This window comes from Vicugna pacos, chromosome 24 (genome assembly GCF_048564905.1).
Source record: "Vicugna pacos chromosome 24, VicPac4, whole genome shotgun sequence".
Classification (NCBI taxonomy): Eukaryota; Metazoa; Chordata; class Mammalia; order Artiodactyla; family Camelidae; genus Vicugna; species Vicugna pacos.
Window position 1 is genome coordinate 24820510 of NC_133010.1, and position 24832 is coordinate 24845341.

The window sequence follows — 24832 nt, forward strand, 5'->3', positions numbered from 1 at the left end:
AGAATAAAAAGGGTGTCTAGGGTGCAGTTGTAATTGGTCATATTTTTTCCATAATTGATGGATTCAACTAACCAGTACTTTATTGAGGATTTTCACATCTAGATCCACAAGTAAAAGTGGTCTGTATTTGTCTTATAATTTCCTTACCAGGTTTTGGAACCAGGGTTCTACCAGACATACTGAATGGGTAGAGTAGCTTTTCCATTTTTATATTCCACTTGAGACAGTGTGTGAAGTGTTTCAGGAAGGGCTGGAAGAGGGGGGTTGCAAAGGGGCAGGAGGGAACTTCGGGGGTGAAGGAAATGTTCATTATCTTGAATGTGGAGATGGTTGAAGGGATGGATACAGACGCTGAAAGTCATCAGTCTATACACTTTAAATATGTGATGCCTAGTTTATTGTATATCAGTTAGACCTCAATAAAGCTGTGAAAAAAAAACAGACACACTTAGGCCCAGGCCCTGAAATGTGGCTGTGCCCTGGATCCCTGGCCGTCTGGACCCTGGGAGACAGCCAGGCTTCACCCACTGCCGTTACCCAGAGGACAGCACCTGAGGACAACATCTGGATCCTGAGATTGTCCAGAAGGGCAATTGAGACTATCTCCTGTGCAAAATGATTTCCATTGGAACAATTTCTGGAAAGAGACTGAATCATCACGTGCTCCTGCCCAGGCGTCCGGAGAGTCCACGGTTCCTCTGGCCAATGACTTGAAGGTCAGTTTGAACAGGAGCACATTGCCTCTGTCACGTTTCTTCAGCATCTTTTGCTGCTGTTGGGATTCCAGGGGCCACGTCACAGCTAACACCGGACAGTAGTGACGACAGAAATGACTTTATGAGGCTCCGTGATTCCTCAGACACACAGCTTGTTGGGACATGTGGAGAAAAATAGAGGTTTTACTCCAGTCTTCCCTGAGGTTCCAGATGAACATGTCACTCGGCCAGCGTTCCTCTCAGGGACACTAATGATCTGAAGTCACAACCCCGACATTCTTTAAGAAGGAATTACCAAACCTGCCTGCAGCAATTTAAGGTGGGAAGGAAGCATCAGACAGAAAGAAACTTTATCTGATCTGCCTCAACCATGGAGGCGTTAAAAGAGATGAAATCTGTATTACATTTGATGCCTGGAGAGGGACTTTTGGTCATTGCTACAAGCACAGTTCTTGAGCTATTTCCTACTTGGGTGATGTCACTAGACAGCTGTCTTACAACCCTCAGGAAATAACAGAGAAAGTCCAGTGTTCTTTCAGGTGACTTAGTAGTCGACGTGGTCTCCAGGGAAAACTGCTCCCATCCCCAGGACAGTGGTCAGGAAAGCGGGACAACTTGGGTTGCCTGGACAGACTTCAGGCCTCAAGAAGGCTACGTTTCTTAAAAAAAATGTTTTACCTGACAAAAATCAGCATCCATTATTTTTAAAAGGCCTAAAAATAGAGAAAAAAGGGAGTCTTCCCATTTTGTGTTCTTCTACATCTCAACTTGTGAAGAGTCTAGACAGAGCCCTGGCCTTGCACTTGGGAGAGATGACATTTCTGAGCTGCACATGGCAGGGACGCCCGCAGCCCGTGTCTCTGGAATGGACAGGGAGGCTCCAGTGCTCACCAGGGTCAGAGCCGAGCCTGCAGCGGTCCACACACGCTGGCTGGACCTGGGGCTGCTGCTCCAACAGCCACACACATCCATGTGGGTCGTGCCCTCCAAACTGGACCATTCACAGATTGCTCCCCCGAGGGGATGTGGTTGCTGCCTCCTCCGGTGGGGAAAGTACGCTGTCCACCTTCCTTCAGTGAACCACACTTCGAGATAAAATGACAGAAGTCAATCAGCAAAAGAAGACATATCAGGAAACAAAAGTACCAAATGACATTCCCAGAAGCCTCTTGTCTTAGGCTGGTCTTCTCACCCCTAAGCCCCTACAGTTGAGCTCCACCCATCAGTTGCAGAATTATCCTTTCAGGAGGAAATGATACGCCTGCGTGCAGAGAGCACAGGTTTTGTGAAAACCCCTCAAATTCACACACTTTGTCTCCAAACCCCACGGAGAAATCCCGTCAACCCTTACCTTTACTGTAGGAATCCTTTGCAGCCTGTGTCAGAGACATCAAGCTCATCACCGTTCTGAATAAATTGTCATTGATGTCAGCCAAGGACACTTACCTGAGATCAGTCAAATCCACACACACAGAACTGAAGTCCCAGGGACCTGACCTCAGAGCACGGAGACAAGTGGCCACCAGGACCCGCATGCTGGTCTGTGGATGAGGTAACACAACTTGTGAAGGAGTCTCAGCCTTTGACACCCCTGGGAAAGCCCTTCAATGGACACGAAACTGGCCAAGGTTCTCCTGTGCTTGAGGGGCCGATGCAATGATGAAATTCAGGAGACGGAAGCTGGGCCCCACAGCAAAAGACGTGACAGTCAACAAACATCGTGTTATCTGGACTGTCCGTACTTCCCAGGCGCACGGATGCCTTCTTAAAAGTGTGTGTGTCGCCCTAAGCAGCCTTCCTTTAGCAGAAGGCTCCCCTGAAGACTGTAAGACTAAGGTTAAAAATGGACTTCTCTAAAAACTTCTAAAAGTGTGAGTATTAGCATACTCAGATTGGTAGTTCTATGCACCTTTTAATTTTTAAAAACTGTTCAGTTTACAACTATACTTCATTGAGGAAATAGGAAAAGTTCTTGATTTTGGTAAATACATATTGAACAGCTACATCCAAAGAGTAAAATATCAAAGATTAATTTCTACAAATAAACCCACAGAAGTGTTACCTTAGAAGAAAACTTGATGATCTAAGTACATTACACTTTCTCAAGCTGACACTATTGGCATTTGGGGCCAGATGATGCTTTTTCCTGGGGACTGTTCGGGCGTGGTATGATGTTGGTAGCATTTCCACCCTCTCCCCACTAGATGTCAGTAGCCCTTCCTCTTTCCCCTCAGTTTTGACCACTAAAAATATTTCCAGACAATTGTCCTCTAGGGGGCGAAACTGCCGCTGGTTGAGAACCACTGAATTAGATGTATCTTCTCTTTCGTGGACATTCTTTGTGGTGCTAGAATGCTCCATTCATGTTCTACTTGTTTCCAGAAAGAGAACAGCCATATAAATTACTTACCTGGCTTTATTACTTTAAATCCTTTTTCTTTCTTTCTTTCTTTTTTTTTTTTAAAGAAAAAGCTCATAAGCATTGGGGGGGGAAAAAAAAGAAAAAGACACTTAGGTCAGCCTGAGTTCAGAGCCTCGGCCATTAGGCTGGAAAATCCAAAAGCTGGTCTTTCTACCCGAGTGTCTGGAGAGGCTGCAGGGGAAAACACATTCGCAAAGTATTTTTCACGAGAGGCTTTGTGAGTAGCTGTAACAATGAAAGCTCCAGATGCTATCAGATGAAAGGCAGTTCTCCCAGATCAATCCTGTGACACTCAAAGGGAGAGATACACTTTCTATTTTAGAAAAAAAAATAGATAACTTCAGTGTCTGGAGACCTCATGGGTTTAATGACTGACTTGCAGGGCACTTGCAGGAGCTTGGAGTCCCAAACATGGGCTGCGGTCACACACATCTGTCTTTGGTGTCCCAGCCTCCTCTTGTGCGGACAGATATGTGTTCAGGGACACTAACCCTGACATGTAAGCTGAGAGTCTCCTTCCATATCCCCCAAGTGGGGTCTGGACTGCGAGCAGGGGGACGACACCACCTCTGAACTGTGAGGTTCGTTCACAAAAAGGTGTTACGCTATCAGCTCTGTAACAGTGAGGAGACTGTTCAGCTCCATCAGTGAGTGATTGGAGCTGGCGATTGGCATTTCCACTGCTTCTCAACTGCTTTGAGAAATGTGTATGTAATACCGTGACATTTCCCCAAAGCCCCAGCATATGCTCAGTGAACTTGTCTCACTGAACAGGGCCCAGAGCCATCTGAGTGTGAGGGAACCAGCCTGGATAGAGCTGTGCACAGGGGAACCCCCTACAACGTGTGTCCTTGTAGGGTTTGTCAGCTATAATCCAACACTGTATAATCTGTACACATACATGATTCATTTACAACTTACTGTTTTCATGATCATTTTGACTTTTAAGACTTTTAATACAAACATATTTAGTAGCTACATTAGGCAAGTAAATTTGTAATGCAAAGTGCTGTAAGCATATAATTTGTGGAAAAGGACTGACAAATGAAGTCATGAATGAAACTGGTACTGAAGGGACATTTACTTAGCAAACAATCTCAAAACAAAAAAGAATTTGAGAGTTTTGAATTTTAAAAGGGTGACAAGCAGACATTCATGATTGCACATGTAAACATTAAAGCTTTTGGGGGCTTCATACAGAATTGCTCTACAGGTCGCTAAGACTAAAGAACTATTTATAATTGCTGAGAGGTCAGTAAGAGGTTGCACTGGAGATGTTTGCCTAGAAACGTTTGGTGGAACATCGGAAAAACAATGCTCAAGTTATCGCTTTCCAATCAAATGTGCTTAGGAACTGACTATTAAGATATAAGACCAACCCACAGAACATATAAAGCTACCTATTTTTCATTGCAACTTGACAACTGCACAGATACTGCTAAAATGACATGTTTTTAGTATTATATAATTTGCACGATATTGAAAAGGTAGGACTTTTTTCCAGCTTTATTGCTGACAAACACAACCAGCTCTGAACTGAATGCAACTATGAAGGATTACACTGTCAACACATGTGCTTTGGGATTTGAGTTCTGAGTGGGAGTGTGTTCTGATGGTACCACTTCCAAAAAACATTTTGGAAGCATCACCCAGATCAAGCACTTGCAACTGACTATAATCAGTTTACAACTCCTTAGTGGAGAGAAGTCTTGCTCTGAAATATGTCAGCTGAAGTAAAAAGGGTGCTTAATGATGTAGCAAAACTTCATGTGGTAAATATGAGATGATCCCTCTTACCATGTGACAGCACAGAAGCGGAATCACAACTGGCACTGCCTGCCAGGTCAGGGTCCTTACAATGTGGAGAAGCTGTGCCAAAACTCTGAACTACAAGACAAACGCTTCCTGTTTCTACAAGATAAGAAACTAGGTAGGCTCTAATTTTTTAAATTGGTTAGTTAGTGTTGCCTATTTGTCTGCTATCTTCGGTATCTTTGATGGTTTTCATATTTCCACACAAGGACAGGTAGTACCATGTTTTGCTCAGGAATATATGATTCTAACAAATGTTAGAGGCTTGGAAGGATAAAGTTTTACAGATTTTTGGCATGTTGCACAATTTAACAATGACTGTCAATGAAGTAGGTGATTATCTTAATATTGCCAATTTGAAAAGTTATAAGCATCCTATGAATTTGAATGCTTTAAATTTTCATTAATAAAAGATTCATATGTAGGAAATTCATTGTTTTATTGAAAGGCAATTTCGATAAAAGGTAATTGAAATGGAATCATACCTTTACATGATAAATTGTGGAACTAGCTATTAATGGATTGAAAATACAGCTTCACTTGTTTTATTTGGGATCAAACTTAAAAATGAATGATCTTGAACTAGTTGAAACTACTTTAAAATAGCCTCTTATTTGCAATTAACATAACCCAAGATTAGTTTCTCTAATGAGTTTTTAGAAGAAAACATAGAAGTCATTTAGATATACCTTACCTCCTAAAAGTAGTGTCATAAACCCAAGTTGTATTAAATTAACAAGAAGTGAACACAATTGTGGAATGACAAAATGTTGCAAATATAATAGGGGTTCTCTGTATTAATCACCTATATACATAGTTTACATGACTGAATTGATTTAAAATTCCTTTTTCCCTATGTTGTATTTACTCGAAGGACAGTTAATAAAATGCGGTTTCACTGTGCTGTCTTTAATTTTAAAAATTGGGTTTGCATTATGTCTATTCTTTCATCTTTCTAGTAAATCATTTTTATGGTATTTTACAAAAATATCATCTACAACAGACAGGACATGTAAGAAACGAGGCTGGTCTTTCACCACAGACAATTTGAGAAGTACTCGTTGAGAAGCAACTTGTGTAATATTACTTCCTCACACAACTCTCCTCCATGCTCTCTGTATTTAGCTTAAGTTTTTATCTGTGTGTGTGTTACTAGGCACTTTCCCTTAATCTTTTGCTCACCTCAAGGGATATTTACATGTAGCTAGGATTCCCAATAAAAAGACTATTGAAGGCTCAGAGAAATTAAGCTATAGTAATTAGAATCAGCAGATCTCACTGTTGGATTTACAAGAAATGTAATCCAGTATCTTGCTCAAATTTGGAGTTGGTTCTGTAATATACTGAGAACAAAAGAAACATTGGATTCAGGTGCTGTAGTGCAGTATTGAGAAAACAGGCTCTGGAGTCAGTCTGCACAAATTCAAGCCTTGATTCTGCTCCCATATACTGTGGGACCTTGGACAAATTACTTAACTTCTCTGAGCCACAGTAGCCATATTCTACATTTGCCAAGCGAGGATGAGGACAATAACACCTACCACAAGGAGCTGATGTGATGATTAAATGAGATTGTACATGGAAACCCCCCAGTAGACTGGAGTGGAGTCAACAATACAGTCGGCTCTTCTTGTCATTTTACTTTTAAAAGCACCTTTACGGGGCAAGGAGAATATAGCTCAAGTAGTAGAGCACATGCTTAGCATGCACAAGGTCCTGGGTTTAATCCTCAGTACCTCCTCCAAAAGTAAATGAAATAAATAGACCTAATTACCTTCCCCAACTTACCCCTGCCAAGAAAAAATTTTTTTTTAATTAAAAAAAAGCACTTTCACATTCTGCTGTCAAATTCAGCCTCCTCCATAGTTTAAGAGGAAGACGGGACAATGTTCTTATCAACATTTTAGGAATTAGGAAATACAGTCTTGGAGAATTAAATGAACAATGCAGAACCTTAATCAGAGAGACGTCTCATTGCCTAAGCCATGCTCTTTCTATGGTCAAGCTCCGCCTTCCTGACAAATGGTTGCTGTGTTAGCCTCGTGCTGGGAGCGGCATCCTTACCTTCAATCAAGTCTAGACGGGCCTCCCTGTAGCTTCATCTGTTGGGCCTGCCCACGCTCTCTGAAGCAACAGAATTGGAAAGATAGATGACAGCCTCGAGGTGAGACGAGAGCCTGCCTGCCCCCAAATCCACGTTAACGGGTGGAGCCTCCCCAGGAGCGGGCACAGCCCAGGGCCCCCACCATTCTCAACCGCCCTCATCTGAAGATCGCAAGCTGGGCTTCCTTTTGCTGCCCACAGCCTCTCCCCGCAATCCTGAGTCTCAGCGGATCTCCAGTTAGAAGGAGACCATGACGGGGTCTCCATCCACTGGCCCACTCCACGGCCTCTTCACTCACAGAACACGCTCTCCTCCCCTCCTGAGTGGCTTACAGCCCCAAGCACACTCTGGATAAACATAATTATTTCAGTCCGCTTTACAGTTTACTAGAACATCATGAAAGAATGATGCCTGGCTTCACAGGAAGTACCTGCTGGCTTGTGAGCCGTCACTTTCGGCATCTCTAGGTGACAGCCCTTCCTTCCCAGCGTCTGTCCCCCACCTCTCAGGCCTCGCAGGGTCCAGGCTTCTCTCTTTACAGAATAACCTCGTCGGAGCAGATGGTCATTGCAGGCTGGGGTGGCCGCGGGCTTCTGCTTTCTACTGAGCGGGACACAGCCTGGATGTGCTTGACCCCACCCCCAGGACCGTGGCCACCAAACCATTCTAACCACCACACCAACGACCACCAGCCATCCTACCAAAGTCATAAAAGGCCGGGCAGTCACCTCTGGGCCTCCTCGCAGCTTCCCGAGCTCGATCCTTGCAGCAGATTGGCTCCGTCCACACTGGCCCACCGCCACACTCACTGCCAGGCTGGCCCGGCCCCGCCCCACTGGGTCCAGTTCCCCGCTTTCTGATCCCACCCCCTTGAAGGAGGCTGGCTCCGCCCACCTCGCCCCGCTGGCACCACGCCGCACTTCAGCCCCTCCCGCGCCCTCAGGCCACGCCCAGTGACGCAGTCCTTAACTTCCGGGCGCGCAGCCTTTCCCGCCATGTTGAGCGTTCGCGGTCCTAACAAGCCTGAGAGACTTCGTTTCCTCCGCTTCTTCCTCTTCAGGGCGTCGCGCACGCCTCATACTGACCCAGAGGACAACACTTTGAAGAACTTTGCCCCATGTTCTCCCGCTCTGTCTGCTTGAGCAGCGGGAAGGGCTCGAGAGAACTATGAATCTGCCCACATTCCTTCAGGAGCCTAGGAAGGCCTTCCCGGCGTCGGGCGAGGCCGGCCCTCGAGGGAAACGGTGGCTCCTGTGACTCCTGAGATGCAGTGCGGCGAGCGGCCCGGCTTGGCCCGCGGAGGTTCCGGGTTATTGCTCCCCATGTCACCCCGCAGCAGTGACCGGGAGTCGTGTGTGTGCTGAGAACCAGGCTGGGCCGATGCTGGAGGCCCAGGACGACGCGGGGCTGAGGCACTGAGAGGCTGACCAGGCTCCGGGCAGACAAGGCTTTGAGGCGAGATCCAGGGTTCGCGAATCAAACACAGGTGGAGTCAGTGCTGCTTTCTGGTTGAGTGACGGCCGCTCCCAGATGAAGAGAAAGCGCCCAGGAAGAGCCCAGTGCTGGCAGCATGAGCTGCAGCCTCAGAGTGAGACGACCAGTGTCCTGAGGACGTGGGGGGGCATCACCAGAGGCCACCCCGAGTGGACACGGATGGCTGCTGGGCGGAGAAGTGGCCCCAGAGAGGAGACCGTGAGAGTCACATCATGGTCTTCGCTGGTGACCTGCATACAGACCATGTCGGCAGACCCAGAGATGGATGCACGACTGAGGTAGGATGGGGAAAGGGAGGTGGGGAGTGGAGCCGGCCGCCTAACAAGTGCCCATTGCTTAGTGGGGGCTTCTCCCCTCCCCCATTTCAGAACCTGTGCGCCGTCTGTTCCTTCTGCCCAACAGCCTTTCTGTCCAACCCCAGCGTCCTGACCCACGAGGCCAGGCCGAATGCCTCATGCTCAGCCTCCCTATCTCAGCACTTCCATCACTTTCTCAGAAGCTTACTCTGTTCCCACAGAGTACCAGTTGAGGTCAGATCCTCCTGTCTCATCTCTTCAGGCTGCTATCCAGAATGCCATAACCTGGATGGCTTATAAGCAACAGACTTATTTCTCACTGTTCTGGAGGTAGAAATCTGAGATCAGGGTGCCAGTCTGGTTTGTAATCATATCGTTTTGAGATTTCTTTTAAAAACTTGATATATATATCTTACTCATATCACTCTCTACACACTAGATAGTAAACTGAATTTGGGGACAGTTACCTGTTTTGCTTACTATGACAGGTGTTGAATTTTGCCAAATTGTCTTCTGCATCATTTGAGATGTTTACATGTTTTTTCCTCTTTCATTCTGTTAATATGGTGTGGTATATTTATTTTCATATGTTGATCTATCCTTGAATTCCAGGAATAAATCCTGCTTGGTCATGTTGTATAAACTTTTTGATATGCTACTGAGTTCAGTTTGTTAGTATTTTGTTGAGGATTTTTGCAAATAATTCAAAAGAATTATTGGTCTGTAGTTTTCTTGTAATGTTTTTGTCTGGTTTTGATAGTCGAGTAATGTTGGCCTCTACAGAATGAATTAGGAAGTGCTCCCTCTTCTGTTTTTGATCCATGTGTTTAGTTAAAGGAATAATATAAACACAACAGGCACTGTGCAAGAACTAATGATTTCTTAAAGATGGAGTCATTTGAAATTCTTGCTGTTAAATATATTGCATCAACTACTGTTAATTAAGAAGCACTGCTTAAGGTTGGTGAAAAGACAAACATTTAAAGATAAATAATTCAATTTATAAGGAGTCCTTTGAATGCAAGAGATACCCTAAAGTAAACCATGATTAATTGCCAGGTGTATGTGATAAAATAATTCAGAAGTGGACAAGAAGGGTGAAAGTGGGCTGAGAAGAATTCACAGAAGAGGGGGAATTTAGAGTGTCACATGTAGAGAGATGAGAGGAATAAGTTATAGATGGAAAAGTAGAACAGGCAAGAGTATTGAAGGGAATGAGCTAAGAGCAAAGAGCCCATTTTGGCTATGACAGAAGGTCAGGGAGATAGTGAGTTTTAGATGGTCCTCTACAGACTGTAAGGGGATGGAACTTGTAAGAGGGTGGAATTTATCTCACACAGCCCTTGATAGGCAGGAGGAGACATAGTGATATGAGCAAAGGAATATTTTAGCAGTGCAAGCAGGCTACATTGAACAGAGAGCCCCCTCAAGCTAGAGACTGACCCCAAGGTGGTAGGACAGATGCATTCAGGAGGGCATGGCTTGGTATGTTTTATTCACTCCCCTTGGTATGTTTTATTCACTCCCCTGATAGGGGATGTATGATAGTGTCTTTCATATAGTTGTTGCTCTATATTTATTTAGTGAATGAATGGAAAAAGACATAAACTAGCAAATGGAAATAATGTTGGGAATGCAAAATCTCTGAAGGAAAAAGCTGACTGGATATGAGTATCAGGATTATCCTGACATTTCTAATAATGATATAATTTATAACCTATTGAAAGAATGATAATGGCACCAATAGAAATAGGGAAGTCTAGAGATTAAGTTAATTGGGTGGGCTAGAGGTGGAAAAGAAATAGGCATGTTTGGACAAGGTGAGTTGAGATGGGTAACACATTCAAGCAGAAATGCCTAGTATCCAGCAGGAATTGGCTTTTGAAGGATAAGTCATGACTGTGAACATTGATTATTTTTAATGTTTGGGAACCCTTTGCACCTAGGTTATGTTTTAAACCTTAGATGTACATGAGATCCAAGTTAAAGGGAGGAAAAACAGAAAGACAAAAATCAATATTGGAAATTTGGAGAGCATCCACATTTAGGGGATTGGAAGTGAAATATATTGATGTTTATCTGAGCAAAACACATACTGAATGTCTGTCTATAGAGTGTGAATTCACAGCAAACACGGAATTTTAGTATTTAAAAACTATTCTGTACATGATTTAAAGTGTACTATTAAGAGTGATAGCAGTTGATGACCTGAAATGACTGAAATGAGTTCTCAATGATTTAAGATCAAACTGGTAAAAGAAAAAGATATTTAACTAAAACCAAAAGCCATTTATGTATGTATGTATGTATGTATGTATGTATGTATGTATGTATGTATGTATTTGTTTAGTGGGAAAGTGCCCACATAGCAATAAATACTCTCTTAGCCCGCTTTATATCACCCCCCTCCTAAGCCTACCCCTTTCCCAGATTCTCAATATTTATTCCCTGGCATAGTCTTCTGTTTCCTATATGGGCCTATTAGACAGGTCCAGGAAGAACTGTGTTTATTTTTTAAAATTTCCTTTGAGAGTGTTTTGAATCAGATCACATAAGCCTTCTATCTTTTCTTACCTGCTGTTTGTATAAGTTTAAAATGATTATCCTGATGTCTAGCCAGGTCCTCATCAATTAAAAATCCATTTCTCATCAATTTATGGACAGTAAATTAATGGAGAAATCTGAAAGACATGGAAATTTGTAGTTAATACTGATATAAACAGAGATTTAATTACCTTTGAATTCACAGAATAGTTCACTTAATGGAGAGTGACAAGCCCCCAGTCCCTGTTCAATCATGTCATGTGAGAGCAGGGGCAGTCTCTTCCCTGAAAGAATGTTCACAATATTATCAGCATGCTTGGAGGTATCAAATTCAAATGCTCATGTGGAGTTTAAATTGAGTCTGCTATTCATAGCTGTGGGACTAAAGGGAGAGGATTTGGATAGTCACATTTTAAAATTATTTTTCTACAACTTTATTGAGGTATATTAAGTTCAGTTAAATAGCAAATATTTAAAATCATTGGGTTTGATAATATGTATAGACCTATGAAACCATCACCACAAACAAAATTGTTAGCGATTACATCACCCCAGTCTAAAAGTCTCCTTGTGCCAGTTTGTAATCTGTTCCTCTCTCCAGCGTGATCCCAGTCATTTTCTAGGTTTTTTATGTATATAATATCATGAAGTATGTATTTTTGTGTAAGGCTTTTTCCATTCAGGACAATATTTCTGAGATTCATCCATGTTTATGTATCAGTTGTTTATTCCTTATTTCTATGTAGTGTTCCATTATATTAATATGCTGCACTTTATCAGTTCTTACATTGATGGACATCTGGTATGTTTCTAGTTTTTGGCTACTACTATTGAAGCTCCTAGGGACATTTATCTGCAGGTCTTTGTGTACATATATGTTTTTATTTCTCTTTGACAAATACCAAGAATAGGATAGAATGGACATATGATAGGTGTATATTTAACTTTTTAAAGAAATTACCAAACTGTTTTCCAAAGTGTGTGTACCACTGTACATCCCACTAGCAATGTACATTGTTTGAGTTGTTCAACATCCTTGTCAACACTTAGCCGTTCTAGATGGTACGTAGTTGGATCTTGTGGTGGTTTTAATTTGTATTTTCCTAATGACTAATGATGATAAGCTTCTTCTCTTCTGCATTTTGGGCATTCATATTTCTTCTTTTGTGAAATATTTATTAATATCTTTTGCTCCTTTTTAGTTGGATTGTTTATTGTTGAGTTGTAAGAGTTCTTTACATGTTCTGGATATAAGAGCAGAACTGCTCTTGATGAATTATCTTGGTTTTCTTTCATCTGAGAATGTCTTTATTTTGCTTTTAACTCTGAAAGATATTTTAATATTTTCACTGGATGTAGAATTCTGGATTGATAAGCTTTTTTACTTTAGCACTTTAAAAATGCAGTCCTACTATCTTCTGGTCTTTGTGGTTTCTCCTGAGAAATTCATGGATATTTGAATTATTGTTTCCCTGTATATAATGGGCTCTTTTTGCTTTCAGTACTTCTTTAATTCTTTTTGGATTTTAGAAGTTTGATTATTATATGTTGAGGCATTGTTTTCTTTGAAATTGAAATTTTTCTGTATGGAGTTTGCTGAATGTCTTGAATCTGTAAATCTATATGCTTTTCACTAAATCTTGGGATTTTGCCTTTTTGTTCTTTTGCCATTCTTGATGAAAAATCTTTTTTTTGTTGTTGTTGTTGTTCCAGTCTCTTTCCTCTCCCTATGGGACTCCCGATTATACTGTGTTAGCTTTTTACGTGTTATCTGCCTGACACTGGGTTTATTTTTTTTCAGTCTTTTATCTCTCTCTGGTATGTTGGATACTTCTTATCATTCTGTCTTCAAGTTTACTGACCCTTTCCTTTATCATTTCCATTCTGATACTGAGTCTAATTATTTTTTTCAGTTCAGACATTGTATTTTTCAGTTCAGTAATTTTCAATTGGTTCCTTTTTCTATTTTCCATTTCTTTGTTGAGAATTTCTATCATTTCATTCATTTCAAATGTGTTTACCCTGACCTTATGTAGCATAAATCTAATTACTGCTTTAAGGTCTTTGATAATTCCATTTTGAGGTTGGCATTTTTTCCTTTGAGAATTAGTCCTGTCTTCCTGGTTGAAAGATTTTAAATTGTATCCTGAACATTGTGAATGTTACGTATTGTGGACTCTGGGTTCTATTTCTTTTTAATTGAATTGTAGTCAGTTATAATATGTCAATTTCTGGTGTACAATGCAATGTCCCAGTCATGCATATATATACATATATTTGTTTTCATTCTTTCTCATTAAAGGTTATTAGAAGATATTGAATATAGTTCCCTGTGCCATACAGAAGAAATTTGTTTATCTATATTTTATATTTAGTGATTAACATTTGCAAATCTCAAACTCCGAAATTTATCTCTGCCCACCACCTTTCCCCAGTAGCCATTAAGATTGTTTTCTGTGTTTGTGAGTCCGTTTCTTTTGAAGATGAGTTCATTAGTGTCCTCTGTTTTCTTTTCTTTTCTTTTTTTTAGATTCCACATGTGAGTGATATCATACAGCATTTTTCTCTTTCTGGCTTACTTCATTTAGAATGATGATCTCCAGGTCCATCCTTGTTGCTGCAAATGGCATTATTTTATTCTTTTGATGGCTGAGTAGTATTCCATTGTACAAATATACCAGATTCTTTATCCAGTGATGTCTTGACTATTGTATATAGTCCTGCTTTGAACATTGGGGTGCATGTATCTTTTCAAAAAGAGTCCCACCTCCAGATATATGCCCAGGAATGGGATTGCTGGATAATATGGCAAGTCTATTTTTAGTTTTTTTAAAGAATCTCCATCCTGTTTTCGATAATGCCTGCACCAAACTACATTCCCACTAGCTGTGTAGGAGAGTTCCCTTTTCTCCACACCCTCTCTAGCATTTATTGTTTGTGGAGTTTTGAATGATGGCCATTCTGACTGGTGTGAGGTGATACCCCATTGTAGTTTTGATTTTCATTTCTCTGATAATTAATGATATTGAGCATGTTTTCATGTGCCTAGTGGCCATTTGTTTGTCTTCATTAGAGAACTGCTTGTTTTGGTCTTCTGCCCATTTTTGGGTTGGGTTTTTTTGTGGTTGTTATTAAGCTGTATGAGCTGTTTATATATTCTGGAAATAAAACCTTTGTCAGTCTCATTATTTGCAAATATTTTCTCCCACTCATAGGTTGTCTTTTTGTTTTGCTTATGTTTCCTTTTCTGGGCAAAAGCTTATAAGTTTAATTAGGTCTCATTTGTTTATTTTATTTATTTATTAATTTTTGTCTATATATATTTTTTACTGAAGTATGTGTCAGTTTCTGGTGTACAGCATGATGCTTCAGTCATAGATAAATATACCTACATTTTTCATATTCTTTTCACTGTAAGTTGCTACAAGATATTGAATATAGTTCCCAGTGCTATACAGTATAAATTTATTGTTTATTTTATATATAATAATTAGTATCTGCAAATCTTGAACTCCCAATTTGTCCCTTTCCACCCTCTGTCCCCCCTGGTAACCTTAAGTTTGTTTTCTATGTCTGTGAGTCTGTGTCTGTCTTGTAAATAAGTTCATTTGTCCTTTTTTTTTAGATTCCACATATAAGTGATATCATATGGTATTTTTTTTTCTCTTTGAGACTTCACTTTTCATAATGCCTTCACCAAACTACATTCCCACCAACAGTGTAGGAGGGTTCCCTTTTCTCCACACCCTCTCTAGCATTTATTGTTTGTGAACTTTAAAAATGATGGCGTGAGGTGACAACCTCATTGTAGTTTTGATTTGCATTTCTCTGATAATTAATGATATTTAGCATTTTTTCATGTGCCTATTGGCCATATGTATGTCTTCATTGGAGAATTGCTTGTTTACATCCTTAGCCCATTTTTGGATTGGGTTTTTTTTTTCTTATTAAGTTGTATCAGCTGTTTATGTATTCCGGAAATTAAGCCTTTGTCAGTCGCATCATTTGCAAGTATTTTCTCCCATTCTGTAGGATGATGTTTTGTTTTGCTTATGGTTTCCTTTACTCTGCAAAAGCTTATAAGTTCAGCTAGGTCCCATTTGTTAATTTTTGCTTTTATTTCTATTGTCTGGGTAGATTGCCCTAGGAGAACATTGCCAAGATTTGTGTCAGAAAATGTTTTGCCTATGTTTTCTTCTAGGATTTATACTGTCTTGTCTTATATTTAAGTCTTTAAGCCTTTTTGAGTTTATTTTTGTGTATGGTCTGAGGGAGCGTTCTAACTTCATCGATTTACCTGTTGCTCTCCAGTTTTCCCAGCACCACTTGCTGAAGAGACTGTCTTTTCTACATTGTACATTCTTGCCTCCTTTGTCTATAGTTAACTGACCATAGGTCTGTGGGTTTATTTCTGGGCTCTTTATTCTGTTCCATTGATCTATATGTCTGTTTTTGTGCCAGTACCATTCTGTTTTGATTACTATAGCTCTGTAGTATTGTGTGAAGTCTGGGAGGCTTATTTCTGCACCTTTGTTCTTTTTCTTCAATATTGCTTTGGCAGTTCTGGGTCTTTTGTGATTCCATATACATTTTAGGATTATTTGTTCTAGTTCTGTGAGAAATGTCCTGGGTACTTTGATAGGGATCACATTAAATTTGTAGATTGCCTTCAGCAGTATGGCCATTTTAACAATATTAATTCTTCCAGTCCAAGAACATGTGATATCTTTCCATTTCTTTAAATCAACTTTAATTTCCTCAGTCAGTGTTTTGTAGTTCTCCATATATAAGCCTTTCACCACCTTGGTCAGATTTATTCCTAAGTATTTTATTTTTTTGGATGCGATTTTAAAAGGGATTGTTTCTTCACTTTCCTTTTCTGATACTTCATTGTTAGTGCAAAGAAATGCAACCGATTTCTGTATGTTAATGTTGTATCCTGCCAACTCTGGGCCCTATTGTAAGTCTTGGAAGAATTGTTGATGTTTTGTGTTTTAGTGAGATATTGACTAACTTATGTTCAGACCATAAGTTCTATTTTCTGTTGATTATATCAGTTAAACACACACATGCATACCTTTCAATTGACTGGGGAATTGCTATAAAAGTCAGCAATTGATTTGTCTAGTCAGTTTTATCAGTTTGGGACTCCGCCCCCTTTTTCCCCTCAACTTTACTCAATTCAGTGTAAGAGTGAAAGGAAGAAAAAGTGTTCACTTTTAGGTTAGCTTACTAAGAAGTGCCTTTTCAGTTCACTTCTGATCTCACCTAGAAGATTGGAAGATTTCCATGGTCTTCCAAGTTTGAACATCTTTTTCCCGGCCAGAATTAATGAATTTAGCCTGCCAGATCATTTTTACTTTTTCTTTTGCCCTTCTCACTCATATTTCTTCTTAAATGCCATGTTCAATTTAATTAAACTTTGAGAGTACCAAATTACATTTAAATCTTGGAGAATACTAAAGTCAGAGTTATAAACTAACATCCTAACCACAGCTAAAATTTGCTTACCTTCCTAGTAGTTACAAAGCCCCAGATATAACCTCTGGTGTGTCTCTTCCTCACAAGCTCCCACCTGCTCCCTTGACTGATGTTCTTTCCCTGATTGTTCTCTTCTGACCACCTAAAAGGGACATAACTCAGTGCATTTCAATTTTTATCAAAGCTTCTGCTGTTGTTTTTATTCATAGCAGATAATCACATTTGGATTTTGAAAACATGCTAAAAATTAAATTATTGATGAAATACTTGAAGTTTATAATGGCTCTGGGTAAAAGAAACTGCCATAAACTTTACTCTTTCATAGCTATGAAATTCCTACACAGAAACAAACAGGTTTTCAATATTCAAGTTGGAATTTGTGTTCTAATACTGTATAATTATTACACACTATGTATACTCTTAAGAAGAAAATACCATCTCCAAATTGCGTTACTTAGAAAAAAATGATTTACATTATTATTTTCACCCAAGTCCTTGCATCAGACAGCTGCAATGGGTCCCATCGCTGGACACAGAAAGAGTTTGAAAGGAACAAAGGCATGTTTTTGTCGCCTTTTGAAAAAATTCCTGATAGTATTGACATTTCAGAATATATTAAGCTGAAAATTTCACTGTATAATATGAAAATTGTTAAGCCTATGGAACTTCTTTTGGGAATATCTTACAAAAGAGACTTATTTTGCTTTTTGTTTAGTGCTTAGTAGATGGTTTAGAGGAATTACCTTTGCAAAGAACTTTTCAAATTTATAGGAAGAACTACACTGCTCAGTTATTTTTAGAAAAAAATGAGTAACTCATAATCACCTCAACAATTGCCTACTAATAATCTCCCATAGGTTTTAATTATGTTAGCTCTGGGAGAAATGCCCAAGAAATAATCCAACACAATAGAGACCTTCTAGGAGCTATGAACCAATTAAAGGATCGTTGAGGAACACATACAATGTGAAGGGAAAACGGAGCGTTAACTAAGTGCCATTAAAAAACAAAAACACTGGTTTGAACCCCAGCGTTCGTAGTGGTGTTATTTACAGTGTTCGAGACATGGAAGCAACATGTGTCTATCATCAATAGATGAATGGATAAAGAAGGTGTGTGTGTGGTAGGGCGGTGGAATACTGTTCAGCCATTAAAAAGAATGAAATTTTGCCATTTAGCAACTACATGGGTGGAATTGGAGGGTATTAATAATGCTTAGTGAAATAAATCAAAGACAAGTACTATTTGATATCACATATATAGAATCTAAAACATAAGACAAACTAATGAATATAACAAAAAGGAAACCAGATACAGAGAACTAACTAGTGGCTACCAGTGAGAGGAGGGAAGAGGAGAAGGGCAAGATAGTAATAGGGGAGTAACAAGTACAAACTACTATGTATAAAATAAATAAGCTACAAGAATGTATGGTACAGCACAGAGGATATAGCCAATATTTTATAATAACTATAAATGGAGTATAACCTCTAAAAGCTGTGAATCATTAATGTTCACCTAAAATGTATATAATATTGTTTCATCAACTATACCTCAGTAAAATTCTTTTTTAAAAAAACAAACGATAGTTCCCTAACTAGAGCAGTCAGTTGGTGCACTGGGGCTGTTCAGGAAGCCAGCAAAGCCATCAGAAGATAAAAATGTAATTGCACATACTACAGAAGAGACATGAACTACACAGACTTCAAGTTTATGTGATACCTTTGGAAGTTTGAAAATTATGTGAAATTTTAATTTGATAGAGAAATCTTAAGGCTTCAAAATAGATCTAAGAAAAATTAGTTATCACTAGATGCTAGACGTGCCCACATTCACTTTCCTTTTCAGTGCAGGCCAAGCTGAGCAGATGATTTGATGCTTTCTACTCAGGCTGTTACCTTCTTTTAGACATTTGCAACTGCACTGGAGATACTGTGCCATGAGGAACAGGTGATTCTGAGGCTGATGTATAAATAACAAAGCTTGCAGTTGTGAGAAGAGTCACGAGCTAGTCCTTATTCCAGCCAGCTAGCTAAGACATCTGTCTTCAGATGTTCTCACCATCCTGTCAAACTCAATACAGTCAAAGGTTAAGTTCATAATTTTTATCAGTTTACCTCCTGTTCATGGGACCACCATTCTCATTGTCCAAGATCCCTGCTGAGCCTCGTAATTTTTACTGCCTGAAGCTAACATTGCTGGAGCCTCTGTATTCCTATACAACTGTTGTCCTTTACCACTGCCCCAGTAACAGCCACCACTCACTCTTGCTCAACCAGCTGGCTCAGGCTAGTTTATGATTTCAGATGCGCCATTTCATCACAACTGTCTTCTAATGGAAAACTCTGATGCTTCGGAAGGCATTATATCCGGTCTCCTTACTACCTGCTTGACTTTTGGGCTCTCCAATGTTAATCCCTATCCAGTCTGTTCTCTCTCCACCTACCCATCTCCCTACCTGCCGCCCATTCCCAACAGTCCCCTTTCTTTCAGCTGGATGGCTTAGACCCATGTGTCATGCTCCCACACCCCCTTCTCCAGACCCAAACACCACCATGCATAAGAAAGCACTTTGTAAATTGGCTGTAGCCCACAAATGCTGCTAATAGTGCATTCTGCAAAGCCTACCTCTTTAAACCTTCCCAGACCTGTCTTTCTCGTAGTACCACAATTTAGCCCTTGATTTATAGTGTTCTGAAGTGAGAATACATATACCTCCTAGCCCAGCAATTCTAACAAAGCATTTTATCTATTTTCATCTCAATTTCTGGTTTGGGCACTAATTTGGCACTTAATTCATAAGCCTGTGTTGTTACATGGTTGTTCCTTATTCAGCCATGTGTGTATCATTCCTAATTACGATGCATCATTTTTGTAGATGGTTGTATAGACAGACAGAATAGGAAAACCAGTAATGTATGGTATAAATGAGGCCTCATGAAGGTTATAAAGGTTGTACTAGCTGTGTTAAATGTGTTGGTTAGTTTTCTTTTTCTGTTGCTGATGTTTAATAGAGCTTGTCTTCAGATCAACTAGTTGTTGGACTTTTTTGTGGCAGGTGTGACTGAGGATTAAATTTCACTAAGATCAGTGTTACTGGCTCATCCAGGTGTTCTCTTTCTTTTTGAATCAGTTTTAATAATATTTCCTAAATATATGCCTTTTGATGATTGGTATCATAACCCCACTTACAGATGGAAAACTGAAGCTTAAAACCAGCACTGGGTGCTATAGAAGAAAAAGTTATGATGGTTCCTCAGAAAATTAGAAATAGACATACCATATGACCCAGTAATTCTACTTCTGGATACATATCCAAAAATATTGAAAGTAGGGACTCAAAAAAATATTTGTATACCCATGCTCATAGCAGCATTATTCACTTTAGCAATTGCAATGCCCATTGATGGATGAATGGATAAACAAAATGTGATGTATATATACAGAATGGAATATTACTCAGCCTTAAAAAAGGAAGAAAACTGTGTCACATGCTACATCATGTTGAACCCATAGGACATTATGCTAAATGAAATAAGCCGCTCACTGAAGGACAAATACTGAAAGATTCCACTTATATGAGGTGTCTAGAGTAGTAGAACTCATACAGACAGAAATTAGAATGTTGGCTGCCAGGATCTAGGGATAGAGAGGAGTTAGAAATTAGTGTTTAATGGGTTCAGAGTTTGTTTTTCAAGATGAAATGAGTCTTGGAGCTGAAGGTGGTGATGATTATACAACAGTGTGAATGTACCTAATACCAGAGAACTGTACACTTAAAAATGGTTAAAATGGTAAGTTTTATGTTATCTGTATTTTACCACAATTAAGAAACAGTGATGGATTAATAGGCAAGTTAAGTAAATGCTTGGGCCACCAAAAATAACTTTTTTAAAAATCTGATGTGTCTATAAAAGTACCATGGGAAAAATATGATTTTCAGTGAATGATGTTGCATGTCTTTTAAGATATGGATTTAAAAATTTTTTAAATTATTTGGTAGTGAGGGAACGGGTATCCACCTTTAGGCCATTGGGGCCTATAAAGTGGTGTTGTGAGATTTAGCAAATAAAAAATACAGAATGTCATACAATAGTTAAAAACATGTTCCTTGTTTATGTGAAAATCAGATTTAACTGGCTGTCTTGTAGTTTACCTGGCAATCTGATTCTAAAGACCTGAATTCTACCTTGCTGAGAGAGGTTGAGGAACCAGCATAAGGCCCTGCAGTGAGAGTCAGAGGAGGTCTCTGACCTGGAGCCCAGGTTCTTTACCATCATGAGGAGACATCTAAACCAAGCTGGCTCTACTTGCGCTCTGTAGAGGCCAAAGGGGAGAGAGCTGGGTACTCCCTTGAGGGGATCTTCTAAGAGAGGCCTTGTAAGTAGTTATAACCATGAAATGCCCAAACTCTGTTTAAGCTTTATTAATAAGTGGGGAGGGGAAGTAGAAGAGGAGAGGGACAGAGTGCACAAAGCCCATGGCAACTCTACCGTTGGATCTTTTCCTCACCCAGTGTGGTGGACCAAGGTCTAGAATGTCCAAGCCATCATATACCCCTTAGATGGCTTCCATAGAGACATGAAGAGAAAGGCCACTCAGGAGACAGTGTGGGGGCGAGGCCTCTTACGCATTTTCACTACTGAGATGGCCAATTCCCTTTTAGTAATCCAGCTGCTCAAGTGAGCTGCCTGAAGACTGCAATTGTCCGCATTCCTTACATTGCCAGATGGCAGAGAACAGTCAGCACCTCCACAATTGGCTGCTACCTTTTTCTAAAATCTTCATGCGGTTATTTATTGGGAAGGAATTACAGATTTCAGAGACATCAGCCAGGAGGTACAGATTGCCAGAAGGGTTCAGAAACATGAGCAAGGCATAGAAGAGAGGGACCGGGCCCAGGACCGCAGTTGCTTTCCTTGTTTACCAAATTAAATCTCTCCCAGAAATAGAAATTGAACCTGTCACCTTCCATATTATAAAAGTAGCTCGTTGCTAAGAGTGGTAGAGACCTCTCTTCAATTAAGCATTTGCTAAGTGAAATAATTTTTCTGAAGCATATGGATTAGTAGCTGTTTTGACCCCAGACATGGCCACAGAGCAGAACTAAAATACATTTGGAGGGAACTAAATGAGCCTTCAGAAATCTTAGTTTAAAACCTCCTAGTTCATTAAGAGAACATTTATTTATGGCTTTTAAATTTTCCTTCTTTTGAACTTACCTGTATTCTCCCAGAAAAAGTAGCTGATCAAGGAGAACTGTTTCACCCCAAGGGGTGAAAAAAAAGAGCTAACTAGGTATGATGCCGCTTTTTTTTTTTTTTTTAAATCCTGGAAAATGTTCCGTTAGGTTAGGTCCTGACAAAACGAGGATATAATTAGAGGAGGTTCACTCTCCTTCCTGTGCACCCTTCGCCCTCTAGGCTCTCTGGAGCCTGTTTAAAAGGCTTACGGGCAAACAGCTGGTGCCCTCTGCTGGAATGTAACCAATAGTGTTGCTTGTCCATTATAGAAATTAGAGCCTAAAATCTTGGTAAAGAAATGAAAGTATTCATGCTCTGCTCTAATCTATTATAGTCTGTAGTGATATCTTTTTTTAAAGCTCAAAATGTAAAACATGAAATAATGTCAAGTAACAGAATATTCAATGTTTTAAAAGATTCATTTTAAAAACCTTAAAAAAAGAGCCAATGAATTCAGTTTACATTTTAAACTATTTAATAGAGGCATTTGTTGTACACATGGTTTTAGTTTAACATAAACACAAAATTTCTCTCTGGAAACACTTAACCTGAGTTGGAAATGAATTCTGAACTGGAAAGATTTTAATTCACGAAATCATTCTCCTCAATATGTAAGTGACGCTGCCCAACTGAGGTCTCCCCAAAGTTCAGGACTCAGTCCCAGGACAGGAATGAGGGAAAACTCCCTGTAGGTCAAAAGCTCTGCTGAAGTCATAAAATTGCACTTGTGGGCCCTTAATCAGAGTGAGCTTTCTCAGACAGCCCCGGAAGGAGGTCTGGCTGCTCAGGCAGTTTTGCTTTACATCAGCTGTTTAGGAAAGAAGAGAAGATACATCTTGCTTAATTTTATTACATGGGTAGCGCAATAGGAACAAAAATAATTTCATGTGGTTTCTACACTGAAGTTAGAATATTTTTCTACATAAATGGCTTCATTGGTAGGGGAATGCATAGAAAACTTAATACATGATATTTTCAGGCATTGTTGTGACTTAAAAAGTCATAAAAGGGATCTTTATTTTATTATCATTTGTATCAATTACTTGGAACATCTAAAATGCATAATTCGAATCCAAAAATTGATATGAGAGGATAAGACACGTTTGCCCTTTAAAATGACTGCCTGCCCCTAAAATGATTCCCCACTCTGGGCATCACTGGAGATGATCTGCCTCAGTGAAGTCATCCAGCATCACATCTGATGTTCTCTGCATCTTACCAAATGATCAAGTTATGTGTGTAGATAATTTCCCCAAGAATTCCTAGGTGTTTGAAATAGACTTTCTGAAATAGTAAAGGATTTGTCACTCAAGCCATGTATTTTTTTCATCCCTTTTCTGTATCCACCTGAACTAAGACTTGCCCCAGTGGCAATGCCCCTCAAAGTGAATGAGCAGAGCAGACATACGTACCAGGATAGCCACCGACATAAATAGGATTGTTGGTGTCGGCAGAGGTGGACTGGGTGTGTGAACTTTCAGCTCGAACTGCATTCCCATCGATAATCAGAACCACACGATGTTTGCTTTTGTTTGCTTTAAGAGTGTGCCATTTTCCATCGCAGAGGGTATTTGGAGCTTTGGGTTCATATGTGGCTGTTATCCTGCCAGCACCGTTGTTAACATGAAACAAGAGCTAAACAAACAACAGATAGAAACAAATTATCATGGTGAATTTTTCCATATTTAAGGAACACAGTCCATTCATATAATGTTCTTGGAGTGGATAAAATCACAGCATTCTGCTAAAAAGGAGGGATAACTATGAAAACCAAAAAATGGTTTTGAAAAATAGCTGCTTAAAGGATTCTGATACTATGCTATTCCTGAAATTTCAGAATGGACAAAGACCACCTCCCTGGGAACAAGCCTAAGGCACAATCTTAGCGTTGCATCCTCAAATCAGTGCCTCATTTTCAGGACAACAGAAACTGATGGGTTTACCAAAGATGTCAGTCTTAGCAGTTGCTATGGCACCTATAAAGAAACATTTACTAACTCCCTTCTAACAAACTACAGATGCTCTACTACAGCGCATGGTAACACAAAAAATCAGACGAGCAAAAGATGGGGTGGGGAGGGAAGAATTGTAAGTATCCTGTTGTAAGGTTCTTGTGCTATATGTGAAGCTACTCAATGTTATTTCAAGGTAGACTGTGACAGATTAAAAATGTATACTGTAAAGTCTTGGGCAGCCACTAAAAATAATTTTAAAAGAAAAATAAATAATCCAATAATAGAGGTAAAATATACATCAGAAATTATATTTTTTGTAGTTATTACACTTCTGATAACATTTTCGCATGTCACATAAAAATGTGCAAATGGATACAAAAAGTTTCAAGATGATTTTGAAGTATAGGTGTGGGGAAAAGTTGGCTATAAGCCACAGTGTAGCAGTATGACATGGAGGCAGTTTTGTTTCCACATGAAGATGACTTAAAGGGGAAGAGACTAAGGGCAAGAGGTCAGGTGGTGACTTTCTTATATCCTCCCCACCCCCACCCTAGGATATCCTAGGGACCAAAGTCCCAGTGGAGAGTAAGTAGGGAAATGTGAGAAACAAGCTAATAAGCTGAGGGGAATCAAGAGACCTGTTCCTTGCCTTCTAGGAGGCAGCAGCTCAGGAAAAGTCAAACATTGTAGTCCCACAACAATACAGGGTGACCACAGTGCAGGAAAAATGGTGGCAAAACACGGTAGGTACAGAGAGGAGCTGAG

The 24832-nt window shown here is 39.9% G+C and overlaps 1 protein-coding gene and 2 long non-coding RNA genes across 7 annotated transcripts in view; 1 reads left to right on the forward strand and 2 right to left on the reverse strand.

Annotated features, from left to right (window-relative positions):
* Positions 1–380: 380 nt before the first annotated feature.
* Positions 381–7896, reverse strand: LOC140689035 (uncharacterized). 4 transcript variants are annotated; one of them, XR_012063911.1, is made up of 6 exons: positions 7783–7896; positions 7485–7654; positions 7015–7074; positions 2163–2257; positions 1608–1801; positions 381–867 (listed from the first exon to the last, which is right to left on the reverse strand). It is a non-coding gene; the product is annotated as an uncharacterized lncRNA (long non-coding RNA). The 4 variants fall into 4 exon arrangements; XR_012063908.1 differs by having other exon boundaries at positions 381–1020; XR_012063909.1 differs by lacking the exon at positions 7485–7654 and having other exon boundaries at positions 381–1020.
* A 144-nt stretch (positions 7897–8040) lies between these two features.
* Positions 8041–24295, forward strand: LOC140689036 (uncharacterized). Its single transcript, XR_012063912.1, has 2 exons — positions 8041–8826; positions 23950–24295. It is a non-coding gene; the product is annotated as an uncharacterized lncRNA (long non-coding RNA).
* Positions 22570–24832, reverse strand: part of LAMA1 (laminin subunit alpha 1) — a 124305-nt gene continuing 122042 nt past the window's right edge. For both annotated transcript variants that reach the window (XM_072949236.1, XM_072949237.1), the window contains 2 exons: positions 23525–23747; positions 22570–22920 (listed from right to left, as the gene is read on the reverse strand). In XM_072949236.1, the coding sequence (XP_072805337.1) occupies positions 22760–22920; positions 23525–23747 (384 nt within the window). In that variant the 3' untranslated portion in view covers positions 22570–22759. The remainder of the gene's footprint in view (positions 22921–23524; positions 23748–24832) is intronic.